Raw genomic sequence first — 19,375 nt, 5'->3', positions numbered from 1 at the left:
GTCGTAACTGCCGTAATTTCTCCAGTTCAACGCGCTCTCGCTCTAGCTGTAGCACATGTTCTTGTTGCTGACTCAGTCTCTCATCGTCCTTACATTTCTGAGGATCCATGGGAGGAGAAATTTTGGAACTCAGTGCTAGGGCAGTGCTGTGGGGTTTGGCTTGTGGCTGACCCTGTGGCAGAACTAATGGCTGAGGTTGACTGATAGGTTGAACTTGAGGTTGGATTGAGTCAGAGATAAAGGTTCAGTTTGAGTAGGTAACTGGTGTGACTGCATTTGAGCCTGCAGTGACTGGACAGTTGGAGGATGGCCTTGAGCTTGAGATGGGGGCATAACACTCTGTGAGGTAAGTTGAGTGTGGTCTGTCTGTTGATCTGTCATGGTTTGCATACCAGTTGCAGGTTCATTTTGTGCTCCTAATATTGCTGCAGGTTGGGTGGGTGGAATAGTTGCAGCTGTTTGGGCAGCAACTGTTGTTAAAGGCTTTCCAAGGTACATTGGAGTTTCCTGGTGTGAGCTGCTTACATTAGGCACACTTCCTGATGGTGTGATTGAAGCTGGGTACTGGTTTGGAGGAGGGTAGGAATACGGTCCCTGTGTGGATAGAGGCATTCTGGGAGACACTTGAGGCAACCTGGTAAGGCTAGCCAATGGTACAGCAGTTACACCTGTAGGGTATGGCCTAAAAATTCCTCTAGGCATGGGACGCAGGACAGAGGAAGGCTGGGTGGTTATTGGCAAGGTAGAGGCTATGGGAGTGTTAATGGTGGAATATATCATACCATCCCCTCCTCTCATAGCAACAGGGTACAAGGCGCGTATACTTGCTTGTCTAGCATTTATTAGGTTTGTTAAGGTTTGGCCATTTGCTGTTGGTCTTCCATCTGGGCCATACAGTAGGTTTGCTCTTATTGATGCCAAACTCTGCTGTAGATTTAGCCGACCTAAAGGTCCACCTCTTCCAGCCCCATATGTTAACAGTTCAGGGTTATTTCCATACCGGCTCCCAAACTGGTCCACAGTGTTAAGAGCAGCACACATACGGCTGATCTCCCTGGCAGTGGTTGCACTGTACTGAGCCAGATTGGAATCCGGTTGTCCTGTTAGGTCACGTGAACTGTAGGCATAGTCAGAATTAATATTTGACATGGAGCCATATCGGCGAAGGGGTAATGAAGGGCCAGCAAAATCTCCTTGGTGACGCAAGTCTGTGTAAGAGCCATACTGTGCTCCAATGCCAAGGTATCCACCATCATTAATCTGATTCATGCTGCTAAGATCTACCACCAGACCCCCCTGGACATTACTCTGATAGTGACCAGCATCAGTCATGGAGGGTAGATTAGTATCAGACATGGAAGGCTGGATTCTTGCTGAGGGGACTATGGGTGGTTGTTGATATGGTTTATGTTCCTCTGTCATTCCTTGTGTAGCCTGAGGGTGGTGTTGTCTTTGTTGCTGTTGTTGCTGTTGTTGTTGTTGTTGTTGTTGTTGTTGTTGTTGTTGTTGTTGTTGTTGTTGTTGTTGTTGTTGTTGTTGTTGTTGTTGTTGCTGCTGCTGCTGCTGCTGCTGCTGCTGTTGTTGTTGCTGTTGTTGTTGGCTGACATTGTAGTGTGGTGGATGGGGAAGATGAGTTGTTTGAGGGGTTTCAGTGCTGGGGGTTTTATCTGAGGATACTGTTGTAGGCTTCTGAGTGAATGACCCTGAACAAGAACCAGCAAATGGCAATTTGTAGACAACATCACAACAAGCCACATGGTTTTCTGGTTTGATCTGTCCAGTGAGATCCAAGACCTGAGGAGGGGGAGGAGGTTCCTCACGCTTTACCAGTTGAGTTACTGTGCCCCCCTGTGGCGTGTTACTATCATCAAGTTGTACCATCATAACATGGGTCTTGCCTGTGGACAAGTTCATTACTGTTGGCTTGTTTTTTAGCTCTAAGGCGACTCCACTATAGACTTCATGTGGAACATTAGAAGTAGGAGCCCCAGACACTGATGGTGGAGCCAGAGGGGATACTCTAGGAATGGCACTAGCAGTCACTGCAGACTGGGCATTGGTTGTCTGGCTCACTACAAGGTCTTTTTTCATCAGCAGTGGCTGGACTTGATTAGCTAAATTGTAACGAGCAAAAGAGGATTGCTGATGGTGCTGCTGAAGTTGCTGCTCAAGAAGCTGTTGCTGTTGCAGGAGCTTCTGCTGCTGTAACTGCAGTTGTTGCTGTTGTATACCAAGGTTCTCCAGGCATGCATCAATTTTAGGAATAGATGGGTCAGTAATTGGTGGCTTGCTCTGGGTTAAACACACAGCTGATCCAACACCCTGCCCCAAATCCACACGGTTTTGTAAAGGATCTCCATACACGATTTGTTGCTTGGGTTGGGACATGAACATGGAACCTGCAATTGTGACACTAACTGTGGTTGGTGTTGATACAGATATATGTGGTTGCTCTTGTGCATTGAGGTTCATAATAAGAGGTTGCACTGCTGTGTGTCGACCAGCTGGCTGCTCTGATCCAAAAGAGTATCTCCTTGTATCAGAGGCAAGGGATGTTAGGTCCATCCCTTGGTCTGTCATTATAATTGGAGCCGACCTCATTGGGGCTCTCAGATCCACCACATTGGTGGTTGGGTGTGCTGGACCTACAACCATTGGAATATTTGAGATTTTACATAGAGATTTGTTTTCCATAGGTCCATGACTATGTACAGTTGTGGTCACAGTGCTTATGCCAACATTTACTTTTTCCACGTGTTGGGCCAACTGTGAAGATCGTTTAGGAGACTGTTGTGATGGATGCATTTGTGGTGATGTTGGGGAACTTGTCGAAGGGGGGTGGGAGCTATACAAGGTTTTGCAACTGGCCTGTGTTGGTGAAGACAATGGGGAAGTTGAAGAATTTACAGTGAGTGGCTTGGCAGGGCTAGTTGTATCAGAGCCTAGCGTTATCACCATCACTGGTGAATCTTGAGAGGACCGTTGTCGTGCAAGACGTGGTGAAATTGCCCTTTGTGGTCCCTGAGCTCCATGGGATGCTGCAGCTGATGTAGGACCACCAGGCAAAGATGGCAACTGCCTACCACTACCACCAGTGGGCCTTACGGGTGGTGCATGAGTTGGGCTTTGTGCTGGAGAAGCAGTGGGGGAAACCGGAGGGCTGGGACCTTTGAAAAGGGAGAAGACTTTGGAGGTTAGGGATGATGCTCCTGGGTCAGCTGATGCCTGTGTTGGCCTCTGGGAACCTGCTCTGTTGCCAGCAAGCACTGTGCTACCAGCCTGTCGAGTTGCAGTCTGACTCACTTGGGCTTTAGTTGTGGCAACTCCAACAACACCTTCAATTTTGGCACTCTGTGTCATCATCCTATTTTGTGTTTCTTTTGATAGATGCTGTGCTGCATGAATTCCTGGGATTCTTGGATCACTCCCCGTTGTGGAGAACGACACAGGTGCAGTGACCTGCGTTGGGCTTGAGCCAGGAGTTAGGACAGTCCCTGCTTCAAGATGATGTTTACTTTCAGGCTGAGAGGCACCTTTCTGCTGATTAACTGCATGTCCTTGCCTCTGCATGAGCTGTGCTTTCTTCATCATCTCCTCATAGACCTCCTCTGCACTTTTTAGTGTTTTATCAGATGGTGATGTTGCTGATGTCTTTTCTGTTGGGGAGTAGAGTGATGTGAAGGTTGGAAGGTTAAATTCATTTCCTGATTTGTAAAGTTTTCCACCGATCATCTCAAAGCCTTCTGCCTCCGAGTCCATAGATGGTGAATATTCAGAACATGACGATCTGTGAAGCTCCTCCATCTCTGCAGCCTGTCTCAGCTCTTCTGTTGGCGATGCATCCTCAATAGGAGAGAGGTTACTGGGTGGAGTTTTGGATCGTTCCCTGCGTCTCTGTGCCCGTAGCTCTTCTTTATCCCTCTTTGTTTTTCGAGCAGTACTCCGTATCCTCTGTTGCTCTAGATCTCTCATCTGCTCCTGTTCTCTAAGTAGTTCCTCCTCCTCTCTGAGCTCATCCTCCTCAGATGAGTCCTCAATAGTGGGCAGCAGTGGACCATGGGACCGATGTCGAGCCTTCCTCTGCTGCTTTGCCTCTTCTAGTCTTGCCCTACGACTAGGGCTGCTGTCACTGTCATCCTCCATGGATGACACAGATGTGGGGGATGTTCCAGAGGTGTAGCTGGGAGTGGTGGCAGGTAGGGTGGACGAATATTCTCCCTTGGACCGCTCCTCAGGAGAACCAGTCAGACTCTCCATCTCTAGCTCTGGTTCTCGTAGGTCATGCTCAGCACTGAGCTCCATGTCTCTGTTGTAGCTGTTGGTATTATTCAGCTCAATGGTCTTAAAACGCCGAAGGCCGCCGGCCATTACAACATCTTCCTCTTCATTTGCCTCTGATGCCTTGGTGTCATCCTCAAAACTATTAGAATGGTGAGAAAGTCGTCGTCTCTCTTTGCTCAAATCTCCACTAGTTTTGTGCCCCCTTTTAGCCTTCTGGTTTCCATGTTCTTCCATCTCCTCTTCATCTGCACTCATCTCCATAATTTGCCTCCTCATGAATTCCTCATCTGTTATTTCTTTATGTGACTTCTTCTGTCTTACTGGCAATGGTGAGAGACCACTTTCACTGCTGTCCTCAACGTAATCATGGCGAAGCTTACAACTGAGGTCATCCTCTGATTCATCCCTTGCTGCATCATCATCCCGATTGTAGTCCCGGCCCTGTCCTACAGACAGTGAATGTGGCCTGTGCTTCTGGTCTGATGCCGTCTTTGACTCTAGTAGAGGCTTCATGGAGCTCTCTAGCTTGGTGATTTCTGAGGGGATGGAAGCACCTCTTTCATTGAGCTTGATTCCTTCTTCCCGGATCTGTCCTGTAATTTCCCCATGAGAGCTGGAGATCCCATCTGAGGAGTATCCAGTATCACTTAGGCTCTGTGTACTTGATTTATTGTAATCCTGAAGAAAGGGAGAAAGAGAGGAAGAGAGGTCAGAAGCAAAAAAGGCATATTTTTCCCAAATTGACTCATGGCATGGTCTATTACAACCCCCAGTGCACACCTTGTATCCCAGTATTTACTCTGTCTCATCATCTGTAACATTTCCATGAGCATTTTTAGATAATAGGGAGTAAAATTAATGTACTGGGCCCAATAAAATTAAAATAGACTCTAATACTTAGATATTAAAGACAAGTTACATTGGAAAAAACAAAGCCTTAATCAAACAACCAGATAAAGCAAAATATTAGGCTAAAATCAACCCAAATATTTACTATTTCTTTTTGGTTTAAGTCAAGCTTATTTGACTTTGCATTCAGTTACCATCAAGCAACATTTACACATTTGTTATCCTCGAAAAAGACCTTAAATAACTTAATCAAAACATAAAAACCTCTGAATCATAATCAGAGTTTTTATTTTGACTCGTTTGTGGATATTGATTTGGGTTGAGATTGCCTTTCAAAGGTATGTACACACAGATGTATAAATACACAGAGTGAATATAACAGACATTTAAACATACAAACATCTACAGACAAATGTCATTAGGTTACATGCTTGACTGCCATCTTTGACGCATTCTCCGTTGCATTCTTCGAACCGTTGAAGAATAACGAACATGCTTAGAATGCTTAGAATATCATCACGAAGTGTCACAGAAAACAAAAAGCTTGCGTTTGATACAAAAAATGTGTACAAAACCAGGCTGAGGAATGGGGGAACAGGCTGAAGATGAAGAATGGCCACTGAAACGATGATGATGATGATGATGATGATGATGGTGATGATGGTGATGATGATGATGATGATGATGATGATGATGATGATGATGATGATATTCAAAGTTATACTGATTAATGATAAATTATTTCAATAAAGTGTGTGATGTGATGAAATACATATGTAAAGTATTACATTAGTGTAAAAAGTACAACTTGATAACTACTACTAACTAACTTTTGATTGAATGATAATGGTGGAATGATGGAACTTACAGTATCGATGAAAAAGTATGAAAAAGGAAAAGAACAATGAAAAAATTAAAAGCAATCATGCTAACTACAAAATATATCATTTCAAGAATTAAAAAAAATAGAGATGAAGATATGATGACGTGACAATAGTGATAATAATAATAATGAATGGTTAAAAGGATTATGATTTGATTAAAACGATGAGGATTCTGAGAAATGGTTGAAATTATTCAAATGGATCAAAAAGAAAAAAGGCGAATCAAGAGTAACAAGTGAAGGCGAAAAAGTTGCAGGTATCTCACTTCATGGTGTCTTGACTTCTGTGTATCTTCAGCTATCTTCATGTCTTTTGGTGAAGTGACAGTCTCTGACAATGCCTTCTTTGATGAGGCCTTGATGTCTTCTTTTATAGATTTAGAGCTGACTTTAGTCTTCTCCTGGCTCTGCGGCTGTTTGCGGGCCTGGTTGTTACCTGTGGGTTTAGACTGAGTAGGTACTGTTTTTGATGGGGGTGGAGAGGCCTTGGTATGGTTGGGTGTGGCTTTACCAGGAGTGGCTTTGGCACCAGAAGGATGAGAAGGGCCCTTAGTTTGAGTAGAGGGCTGAGTAGATTCCTTTGTCTGAGCCGGCCCTTTGGCCTGGCTCTGGCCCTTTATTTGGTTAGCAGACTGAGCAGGGCCCTTACTCTGACCATGTGATTGATTAGGGCCTTTAATTTGAGATCCCTTACTCTGAGCTGAGGGTTGTGTTGGACCCTTAGTTTGGGAAGGTGACTGAGTCGAACCTTTAGGTTGAGGAATGGGTTGGGCAGAACCCTTGGTTTGAGGGGAAGCTTGGCTGGGCCCCTTTGTTTGAGGGGTAGGCCCAGCATGTTTCACAGGAGAGACAGGGCCACTTACTTGGGGACCCGGTGGTTTCTGTTGAGGGCCTGTGGGCCTAGGCCCCAATAGTTGATTTGGCCCTTTCTGCTGAGGTGGTTGTTGATTGGCTGTAGCAGGTGGCCGGGGGGATCCCACGGGCTGTGCAACAGAAGCTGGAATATCTCCCAAGCTTCCTGACAGAGCCCTCTGCGTCTGGCAGTTCAAGCACAACCATTCTTTCTTCTGAAACACAAGCACAAAGAGAACAGCAATCAAACAAATGTTTAAACAGAATAATCATACAAAAGCACAAGCTGTCTTGTAAAAAATTCTATAAGTCATGTACATTAATCGCCAAAACAAACTCAAAAATTTTCTTAGGGTCACCTGGATTCCACCTGGTGCCAACAACAATGCAAACAAAAAGGGAAACTATTTAAATGGGCAGCAATCTGACTACATACATAAAGTAGGCTCAACATTGGTGTTTACTTTGATATTTACACTATGTCAACACATTATTTTATTATTATTATTCATGATGATTAATGTGCACAGATATACAAATTTATGTTAGTTTAAAAGAAAATCATGAATTTGTAGCTTTATTAGTTATGGTCATGGCATGCCAAGGACTCATTCTGAACAACTGAATATTCGAAAGACTGCCCAAACAAGGACTTTCATCTCTTGGTAAAGACTTAATCATTTTACAACATTAAGCACTTTCAATGTGGTACACAGAGGAAGAGTACAGTGTAATTACAAATGAAAACATCTGTTATTAGATTGGAGGGGTGCAACTGTCATTAGACCTTCTATGGAGCCCAGAGCAAACGGTCAATAAGAAAGAATAGAATTCATCCTTCACCATCATTCTCACTGAGCCCTATGTGTGGAGGTCGTCACAGATTCTGACACTGCTAAAAATCTAAAACAAAACCCATCAAAGACAGGACATTAACATAAAGAGATTAAATTTCAGGTCAATGCAGCAGATCGATGAAGCTGCTCGATGGAAAGAAATGGTCATATTACAGGTGATGAAAGCTGAAAAGAGAGGCGGCAGCACCATGTTCGTAACACAGCCCTCATCTGTGCCGGAGGCCCGAAGAGCGAGTGTTCTTTTGTCACATACTAATACAATAAAACAAATAACCTCATAAACACCTCTATTGCCGATTACCATCTGCCAAATAAATCATTACTTTTATTGGGGTCACTTCGAAAGCATAAATAGAGAAGATAGAATTCAACAACATGTGCATTGATTGTAGCAGAGGACTTTACTGCGGTCCAGGCAGTCAAGATGCCAGAGAAGGTTGCAAATCAATGTTTTTTATTCTCACATGCTTTCAAATGCTATCTAATATACTATATCAATCAGTGTTGAGGGAAGTTATTGGAATTATGTCACTTCTGTGTGTAACATGGAGGGAAGTTTAAAGAAGAGTTTTAGCTGTCTGAATGATATAAATAACTGAGAAAAGTCTACATTCAATTGTATAATTTACAGTTGAAAAGTGTCTATTATAAACATCTTAAGAGGAGATACATACATACAGAAATCTTGAGCTCAGCAAAATTTCAATATATTGATCAATTTCAGCGCTTTTTGCTGTAAGAATATTAAGGTTAAATGAAAAATTGTGAAATAATATGGTTGTGTTTGGTTCTACTTAATAGGAGTATCTGAGAAAACTAAAGCCTTTTTGAGGATTTGTGCCTAACTGTTACAAGCAAGACAAAGAGAGAGAGAGAGAGAGACAGAGAATGACCATCATTTAGTCAGGAAGGAACATCCTAACAGCCCAACAGAGATCTTAATCAAGAGAGAGACCCCAGAGACCAGCGTTTGACAGACAAGTCTCCAGTGATAAAGTCTGGGTGAAGGACACAGTCTTCTTTTTCACTTCTTACTAAACCTGAAGAAACTGATCTAGCTCTGTGCAAGTGAGAGAAATATATTTTGCTCTAAAAAGAAGAAAAGAAAAAAACAGCTATTTGGCTCACTGGCCACGATGAAGAGTGGATACACACCATCACAGGCCACTTCTACTATCTGTCCAGTAAAACTGATCCGTGAAGACGAAAGAATCTACAAATAATGGTGAACCACTCGTTTATGTGGGTGGTAGAAGACAAAGCTACAGCTAAAATTTACCACAGGAAGATGAAAAAAGAGGAGGAGGTGAAAGAGGGGGATGAATAAAACAAGAAGAAGAAAGTGGTGGAGGACTACTGAAGATGACAATGAGAGGAGGTGGTGAGGAAGGTGATGGTAATATTTACTATACAGTAACACTGTAAATTGATTAAATCAATATATGCCTATCCATTAAAAGTAAATTGCTATTTATATGAAGCCAATGCAGATAGCATGTTCACCTCATTGACAGGATAATGTTCTATTCAGGGAATCACTTAAACAATTCCCCCGTCCATACACAGATATTTAAAACTTTGATCCAAATGATCAATCAATCTAGCAATCATTTTTCCCATCAATCGATTAATTGTTGTCAATTGCAATTAATTGCCCTATAAATGTCAGCAAATAGTGACAAATGTCCATCACAATTTCCCAGAGTCCAAGGTAATGTCTTCAAATGTCTTGTTTTGTCTGGGCAACAGTCCCAAACCCAGCTTACAGCCAAAGAAGTCAGACAAAATAGAAAATATGAACATTTGACAAGCTTGAACATGTGATTCTTTTATATTTTTGTCTTTAAAAATGCTTCAATGATAATCTGATTACCAAAATTATGGTCAATTAGCTATATTTTCTTCATTAATTGATTATTTTTTAGTTTTTTAAAAACGTCACAATTTCCTAGAGTCAAAGTTGACATCTTCAAATGTCTTAATTTAACCCAAAGAAACTACCAGAAAATAAGATGAGCAAGAGCATGAGTCATCAAATGTTTGTCATTTTTGCTTGAGAAATTACTGAAATGGTTGATTATCAAAATAGCTGCAGATTAATTTTCTGTCAATCAACTGATTAAAGGTTGAATATGTAGAATCTTTATTAAAAGCTTTAATTTATTTCCCAAAAAAGAATACACCCAAGGGGCATTTTAAAGGGGTACAGAATGGAAGTATTGATTTTCCATTAAAAAATATATATATTTAGTTGGAATTAAAAAAAAAAAAACATTTTTAAATTTTGACAGGTTTGACAATGACTTTCTGTCGTGTTCTGCTTACATTTTACCAGCCAATAGGGTTGTCTGTTGTTGGGCGCAGCTACTGTAGGCTAGCAGCTGAGTGACCGGAGACGGGCAAAAGCCATAATCAATATAGGCCAAGCATTCACTTGATGGACTGAGATAAAGGAGTTCAATGGCGTTAAAACTCACGCCAAAATGGCTACATTTCTTCTTGATTGGTAATCTAACTTTCATGTTTAATTAGTTGTAACGGTAACTGTCAGTCAAACTCCTCTGCAATACTTGTTTTTATGGTGCGATTCGCCGGATGGGACGGGTTCAAACAGGCTCACACAGACTCCAGTCTCCTGTAGGCTACTCGGCCGGGTCTGACGAACATAGTGACCCGACTGCTGGAATTATTTTTTGTTGTTGCGACTACAATCTTGAGACACTAGATGGCGGTGTTCTGCTCATTCTCCACATTCAACCTTTAACTGAATTATAGGTTTGTTTTTTTTGTTTTTTATTTTTCACTTTTCAAGATGTTACTTTATCTACCAGCTGCTGTGTGGAGCTGGACAGGGAGCTTGCAGACAGTGTGTACACCCAAACCAGCTGGCTACTGTGGTGACAGAGTGGTAAGACTGAACCTCTTTGGATTAATGTGATAAAAGTTGTTAATTCAGCTTTGGTACCGGTAGACATCAACTGTTTAAAACTCAATTAGAGCCCTTATGCAACATGAGTGTTAAGTTATGCAACTCCCTCATTTAGAAATGGTGCCATTTGAATCATGAATACTGTGAAAATTTTCAGTTCAGAAAGGAAAACGCTGCAGCAAACTATGGTATAGTGTGGGCAGCAAAAACATTTTTTACTATAAAAGGAGACGAAATAAGAGCTTGGCAAATGTTTTTACAAAAAACTTCAGTGACTATGAGAACTGTACTACTTTAAAGTTCACACACTTCTACAATACAATAACTACCAAAACCAAATGTAATATAATTCAGTGTACAGACAGAAATGGTGGCTACATTTGAAATCTGTGTAACATGCTATTTTTACTGATGCTATTTTTCCATTCAAGAGGAAACCTTTCTTAACATGCCCAAATCCTGCAGGAATCTGTTGTCTCAACCGAGACCACAAAGCGTGGATGGCGCCATTGGCATGCCAAACAGACAGACTTGCTTTGTTTTCATCTCTCTCAAGTGCTCTACTGAGAAGCTATATATAAACAGGTGCAGAACTCTCAGAACTAGCCATCTGTGCCCGTTCTTTCACATGTAAAAAAAAAAATGTAGTGTAGAAATGTCAGCGACAGGCGTCTGTGTGTTTGTGGACAGCCAGTGCATAATGGGGCGAACAGAGATCCTCTGAAGCGATGCGACAATATAGATGACAGTGAGGACATGCTATATTTGTGTACTGTGTGCAGACATGCATGCATATAACCACAAAATTATCTGCTATAAAAAAGAAACTACCCGTCTTTGATGTCCACTCACCTCCAACTTCTTCTAAACCACATCATATCTGCTTGAACTATTTCTAAACACATAAATTAGATAATATAATGACCATTTTTCCTCCACAAGGACTTTTTTTCCTGCAAGTTTAGAACTGCCAAACTCCCCTCTTTGCTCCTGAATCAGCATAACATCACTGCGTGGGTGAGAGGGAGAGAGTGAAAGGGAGAGAGGACCAAGGCCAAACTGGAGCTAGGAGTATCAAATTATTCATGTAGAGAGCTGTAGCTTGTACATCAGCGAGCAATGTGGGATGTGCTTCCCACCTCTGCACACACTGTGAAGAAAATCAGTTCTGTATAAAAAACTGAGCCTCTGCGCCTAAGGGACGTGTCTTTAATGCGCCCTGAAAACAGAGCAACCAATTCACTGTGGAACTGCCCTCTTTTGAACACCACTTCAACAGCTCAATACATAGAGATTAAACTACAGTTACAACTGCAAAATAGATGGATAGGGAAATGTTTTCTTCAAGCAGAAAATAATTTGTTTTGAAACTGTTTTTGTTTTGTTTCAATCACAACTTCCCACTTTTCATGTTTTGGGAGATTTGCTGTGTCCTTGTGGGAGGTCCACTGTATGTGTGTGTGTGTGTGTGTGTGTGTGTGTGTGTGTGTGTGTGTGTGTGTGTGTGTGTGTGTGTGTGTGTGTGTGTGTGTGTGTGTGTGGCAGCAGCAGGCTCAGTTTGTTAGTAAGATCATCTTGTTACTAAACTCATTAAATAGCAGGAGGCTAACTAGTGTACTCAGTGGTGAGTATAATTAACCCTGGCTCTGAACTGTAACTCAGATGCGACAGACAAGACTACACACTGGCTGTAATCTATCAATTACATCTGAAGCATTTGGCAACTTGACATTATACGGACCAATCACAACCATGCGGGGCGTGTTTCATGACGATGACTTACAGCATCACCGTCCAGTCTGCAGGTCCATTCAGTGCAGAACCTCAGATCAAACATTTAAACTAGGCAGCACTGATCAAATATTTGAGAAAGTTTATTTTTTCTACTGACCAAGCTCCGCCTTTTCTTTACTGTGAATGGTTGTAGGTCTCTGCCAGGCAAGCATCACAGCAAAAAGCGCTGCAAACAACCAAATACGGAAATGACTACCTATACATGGTGTTGAAAGCTGAGCTGACTATTTAAGGGCATGTCACTTTAAACATCCAGATTGTCTGTTTGAGATATCATTGCAGAAATGTGGGTGTGTTTGTTGGACTTAAATTTCCCCAGGGATCTTTTCCTGTATGTTGTTCTGTTGTCAGTATTTGCAGCTTACTTCTGCATTTTTGTTTGTTTTGTACATTTGTCATGGTGCATATGTGTATATGAATGTGTAAAGTGAGCTGAGATTAATAAATTATTTCACACATTCACAAATTTCAGTAAAATTACACATTTGCAGATTATTTTATATATTCACAGTCCATTCATATTAATTAAGATAGCTTCACAACTCTCTACAGTCATTTGCTAAAGATATTGTTACAATAATAACCCCATAGATATCTCTTTGGTTCCGGTTTGTCTATTTGTGTTTTCTTCAGCTGCAGTGCATTCAGCTCTCCAGAGAAAATCCAAAAAATAGAAATATGAGTTGGCATATGGTGGATATTCTTTGCAGTATATATTACACCACTAAAAATGATCTTAAGCTCATGGTGTCCACAAACTTTGAACTTTAAAGTAGTGCAGCTGAAGAAAAAAATGTTTGTTTTATGCAATAACAAATTGCATCAAATTCTGTTTGTTTTTTTTTCATTTCAGTTGTTGAGGTAACAAGAGTGGAGTTGAGAAAGCAGTAAGTGAGTGAAACTGAACCTGCCTTTAGAGACAAAAGCGGGTAGTGTGAACACCAGCAGCATAGTGATGCTCCACCCGGTCAGCTCACAGCCGGAAAAGCTGCCCTTTCGCTGTCAATTTAATGAGAGATTGAACACCGCAGGTTACCACAAGGAAAAGGTCAGAGAGATTGATCCAGTTCCCATAGATTGATCCCACTCATAGAGGAGCTCGCTGAGACATCACAACCCTGATCACTCATGTGCGTGTGTGTGTGTGTGTGTGTGTGTGTGTGTGTGTGTGTGTGTGTGTGTGTGTGTGTGTGTGTGTGTGTGTGTGTGTGTGTGTGTGTGTGTGTGTGTTCTCAGGACGGCACTGCAAATGTCTATGCAGGTGTGGTTGGGTATAAATTCACCAAATTATGTAATGCAGTGAGGAAAAGTATATTAATTATGCAGACTGCAAACCTCTAAAGACAAGCAAAGCTGAAAGCAGGTATGTAAATGATAAATCAAAAGCTCTCTGATGGGGCTTAATTTGATTAAGAAATGTCCCTAAATTAAAATCAACCAACACGTTTACTGTCTCTCAATTTGGAATGATCCAATAAAGGTAAAAAAAAAAAAAAAACTGTTCACATGTAACAGGACAAGACGACCAAGCTCTCAAATGTAGCATATAAACTCAAGGCTAAAAAAGTGTTCTTGAAGTTGTAGAAACAACAACAATTAAGTACAAAAGGGAGTCAGCTTACTTCAGGGCAAACTTGCAAAGAGAGAAAAATAGAGGATGGTCCTCGAAAGTAAAGAGGATTTCACACTGCTCTTTAACTGTAAAATGCTCCACTATGTTCACCAGCTAGTTGCTGTTGCTAGTTATTGTCCCGTAGAGTGTCACGTATTTGTTCCAAAAACATGATGGAACTGCGTCTTGGTAAATCCAGTGTGAAAAACAACAACATGTTAATTTGAGACAGAGGCTACTTTTCATTATGTGTCTCTCAACATGCTTTTTTTGACTTCCCCTCGGCACTTGCCCTCAGGCAAACAAAGTGTTGTTCCATTTGTCTGAAAAACTGAAGTGAACCTGGTGAGATCGACCCACAATGCATTGCAGTTATGCTTTTGGTGCAACAAAATACATCAACGGTTAGGTAGCTGTAATGTACAAACCAGGATAACTGATACGGACCATCAAAGAAGAGAAGATGAATAAATGAAATAAGTATGTTTAATTTTAATCCCTCTCCTGCCCCGCCCACTTTCCCTCTGCTTGCCGAGGGGAAGTGGAAGTACTAATGTAACGCAGTACATCAATTGATCCAGGTAATTAAATGTTTGTCCTTATTTACCTCATTTGTCTTCATTTCTTTCTCTTTATTTTAGAACACGGATTTCACCTTCTAGCTGAAATGCCACCAAGCAGCCTTTCTTTTGATAGCAGAAACTACTGTAAAATGTTTTCTCAATGGAGGGATAAGGACTAAGAATGGACTCTGTGACTGCCTTTAAAATACTATACTGCGCATCACACCTTTTTCTCCACACAGCTAAAATAAAAGGTCACATTGCTCAAAAGCTCAACTCCCAATCTTGGTAATAAATCACAGAGCTTCTTTTTTTTAATTGAAACCATGGAATAAAGCCCAAAATGCACATTTATCACAGACAGACCTACAGAGCCAAACTGCTGGTGAGGCAATATTATGATGGAGTGCTTTAATACTTCCTGCCAATGGAGGGAGCCAGAGAGAGCAGAATTTCATAGAGAGATATAAAGCCCCGTGGGAGCACACACACCCACACAACAACATGAACACGCAGAACAGGAAAACAAACAGTGCACTCACAGAGTCAGATTCAAGCATCCTGCTAAATATTGCACCAGGAGTGGGCTGCATATTTAACACCAACCTTTTCAATACCATCTTAGCTCTTTTTCCCTGCTTCATGGTGAACGTCACACCTGGACATATTGGAGGACATATTCAGAGCCTGTACTTGAGTAAATGTATTAGTAAAAGTAAAAAAGTATTATCTGCAATATGTACCTAAAGTATGACAAGTTAATGAATGAATACTTATTTAATTGTGCAGTAAAATGTTTCCCATATTATATGATGTTTTGGGGTTATTTTTACTGGTGCATTAATGTGTATGTTGCTGCTGTGCGTTCATTTTAACTGCTTTATATACTGTTGGGTAGTTTAATCTTCAGCTATGCATCATATTCTTTAAGATCATCATGTATTCCTGTGAGAACCATGTATCTTTAAAAAGTCAACTTTTCACAGTGTCAGAAAAACAGTCCTGATTTTCTCTCTGTGACGTGACAACCTATTAAGGAGGAACACTTTAACCTTTAGTTTATTGCAAACTTCAAATCAACAAATCTGGAGATAGAGGGTTTCCACTGGACAGGAAAGGGACAGAAAACTGTCATTTGTAAAGTAAATAAAGCTGTCCGGCAAATGAAGAGGAGTAGAAAGTACAATATTTACCTCTGAGATGTAGTGGAGTACAAGTATAAAGCTGCAGAAAATTTAAATACTCAAGTGAAGTACCTCAAATTTGTTTTTCAGTATAGTACAGTGAAATGTCATATGGACCACTACACCTTATTCAACACACACACACACACACACACACACACACACACACACACACACACACACACACACACACACACACACACACACACACACACACACACACACATACGCCAGTAAATTTTGACATGCTGTTCAGCAAAGTGTGCGAACGTATGTGAGAGCAGACATACTGTACTATGTGTAGCCTAGTCTTGTACTGTGAGACCATACTCCATACACAACCTCAGTATTGCACCTCTCACTGTCAGTCAATTCACAGCAAGAGTCTGTGCACCACATGGTGTCTCTGCCAGGAACAGACCACTGCTGTGAGCACGAAATGTCAGCTATCATTAAACGCAGTCACAAACTTCACCGTGATATAATAATGTAGGTGCTCATTGACAGGACAAAGAGGAAGATCACTTCCCCGTTTGTGTGTGTGTGTGTGTGTGTGTGTGTGTGTGTGTGTGTGTGTGGGGGGGGGGGGGGGGGGGGTATATAGATATTATCATTTTATCTCACTGGCATATTAGGTAAATTAGGAAAACGAGCAAATGGAAGCATAACAGTGATGCATGGCAATATAAAACATTGTGTAATCCTCCCCAAAGTTTTACTTCTAGATTTCTAAACTTTGTCAACCCTCCTTCCTTGCATGAGTTATCCCAAAATAATCCAACAATAGCTTTCATGACTTTCCCATCAAAACAGCCTCGGCTATTTGCTGAATGTAAAACTTATTTTGACAGTGCACAACAAAAGCATCGGACACGTCAACTTTCAAAGAAAGAACAAAAGGGCTGAAATAAAGCAGATAACTACGCAACGACGAAGGCAGAAATCACCATAATAATCCTTCAAATTCTGTGTCTCAGAGATTAATGAGGCGTACTGCGAGGACATAATTAATTCTTAACAAGTGAAGGTCAGGGGAGCAGAGGGTCAGTATGAATTATTAACTACCACGTGCACAGGGGCACACTGCCAAGCAGGTGTGAATGGGGTGAGTTTAAGGTGAGTGGGGAAATATGTCACGCACAGTTTGGTGTCCAGACACGAAGACACACACACACGTTCTATACCAGTAATGGAGCATATAGGAATACATAAACACACTGCATGTAAAGTAAAGACGGCAACAAATGTACACAAAAATGCAGTAGCAGTCAAAGGCTGCATTTAGTCAAAGTGAAATCCACTACAAATACTCACTGTATTCAATCCTGTTTCAGTGCAGTAATATTCACAATAAGAATCAAAGAGCAGGTTGGTCAGAGAACTTTAAACCACTGTATCCATTTCTATTATGCACAGTCTGAATGAACAGTGTTTTAAAACTACAAAGTGCGCAGTGCAAAACGTGAGCGAACACATGTCACAGCAGTGTGCCAGGCTGTGCCATACCAGGCCATGGCTGTGACAGGTCAGTCAGCAGGTATATAGGTCAATCCCCTGGGACTCCTTCAATGGGGACACGTGGTCAGGCCTGTGGATTAGGGAGGAAATGAAGGATCATCCACTGAGGAAGCAGGACTCAACTACAGTCAGAGCCACTCATAAACAGTTCCACGCAGTGTACAGTAAATATAGTAAAGTATCATCTCAATGAGTTTTGCGTGGCTAAATATAGAACACCTCCACATTACACCATCCTTCTACCTCAGGATAGCATTAACATGTTTGACAGGCTAACCTGCAGGTAGACAAGACATTGCAAGCACTTCCCCAGCAGGTTCTTTTCACGCAGAACTCGTGAATTTAATTTTTACTGAAAAGCAAAATATGTTTCATGTAGCCTATATGCTTTTGCGCAAAACAAAAACAAATCTAAATACAGTACAATACAGAGTCTACAGCCACACGTCAGCATGCTAATATGTTCACAATTAAATACATGCTTACGTTTAGTAGGAATAGCCTATTCACTTTCTTCATTTAGCATGTTAGCGTGCCAACATCTTCCAGTTAGCACTAAACACAAAGGACAGCTGAGGCTGATGGGAATGTGATTAGCTTATCCAAAGTACTGGACAAATTGAAAATGTGGCTGGATGGCTGATGAAAAGATCATAAAATTGATTATAACCCACCTCTGGATTGGTTACAATCAATTTGGTGATCCTTTTTCTACAGACATAAATGTCTGTAGAAAAAGTCATGACAATCAATCCACTAGGTGTTGAGATATCTGTCTGGACCAAAGAAGTAAATCCTCAAACAACATTTTCATCTAGTGTGTTGCTGCTAGCATGGCTTAAAAGAGAGACGTGCATAAACTAATGAATGCATTTATTTCTTGCATAGGAACGTTATCAGAAAAGCTGATTTGAAACGCTTACTTGATTATTATGTGACTAATGTGTACAAACAAGCATATTAACATATTAATTATAAGTGTTTACGGTCGAGGACTTTTCCAACAGTGGCAGTCTAACCGTGGTATAACTTTTTATAGTGTGTTGCTGCAGGACAACAGTGTGTCATCTTCCATTAAGTATGTGTGTTGCTGCTGTCCCTCCAGGGGCTGGGTAGCACCGAGCCAGGTCATGTTTCCTGCTCTTTATTTACTTGTTTTGTCAGTTTCTATTTGTTTCTACTGGGGCAACAGGTACCTGTCCTGCCTCAATTTGGTGGGGCGGGGGGCACTCCGTACATAAATAAGACACTGTGATGCACCAAGATAACCAAGTGTTCCCACAAGATCACTGTGTCTAGGATCATGTTTCTAACCCCCCATCTTTTTGAAGTGAGTCTGACACAGACAGAGACTGGTGGATATGTTCTGCTTCGGGATGCCCATAAAAATCACATTGTTTAAGTTCTGTATCTGTGAAGGTATCAGGAGCCATCTACACAGGAAAGTATGCAAGAATTATACAGTATTTGGTATAAATGTTCAACTCATTTGTTTTTATTTAACTTTTATTTGAAAGTATCTTTGAGATCAAATTTATCAAGAGTGTTCTGGGTTACAGGCACATAACAAGAATGACTTAAATGACTTAAAAGTATTTTTTACGGAAATGCAATGACAATATATTGGACAAAATTACCATGACATAAACTATTTCATCATAATCACAATCTGAATAACTCCTCAAACAACCCAAGAGTTGTCAAAATCCATAAAAACTACTATTACCAAATCCCTATCCTATATGTGGCACAAAGCTACTAAACATGTCGTAAAATAACCCGAATCCATCGCCTTCAACACGTCTAAATATAACTGAATCTTTAAGGGAGATTGTGTGGAGCCACTTCCTTCTTCCCCCAAAGAAGTGAAATCATTCCTAGAGGACAAGAACAATCCAATATCTCACTTGACACACACATTCAAAGGATGACTCAAGCTGTTAAAACAAAGGAAAGTATTATTTATTTATTTTTTTTAAGCCTTTTAGCCCAGCTCTGCTAATTTGCCCTGAGAATATTCAAGATGAATTGCAGTGTTTATCCCTCTGCAATC

At 41.1% G+C, this 19,375-nt stretch overlaps 1 protein-coding gene across 1 annotated transcript in view; it reads right to left on the bottom strand.

The window, feature by feature from the left end:
- The window catches only part of bsnb (bassoon (presynaptic cytomatrix protein) b), a gene marked incomplete at both ends in the record, with an annotated part of 62,499 nt that overhangs the window by 7,977 nt on the left and 35,147 nt on the right, over positions 1-19,375 (bottom strand). The window contains 3 exon segments of the mRNA XM_083939565.1: positions 9-225; positions 228-4,959; positions 6,280-7,080. Coding sequence (XP_083795691.1) covers positions 9-225; positions 228-4,959; positions 6,280-7,080 — 5,750 coding nt within the window.

This window comes from Echiichthys vipera (genome assembly GCF_963691815.1).
Source record: "Echiichthys vipera genome assembly, chromosome: X".
In the NCBI taxonomy this organism is placed as follows: Eukaryota; Metazoa; Chordata; class Actinopteri; order Perciformes; family Trachinidae; genus Echiichthys; species Echiichthys vipera.
The sequence above is the reverse complement of the archived record's forward strand: the minus strand, read 5'-3'. Positions and strand labels throughout refer to the sequence as shown.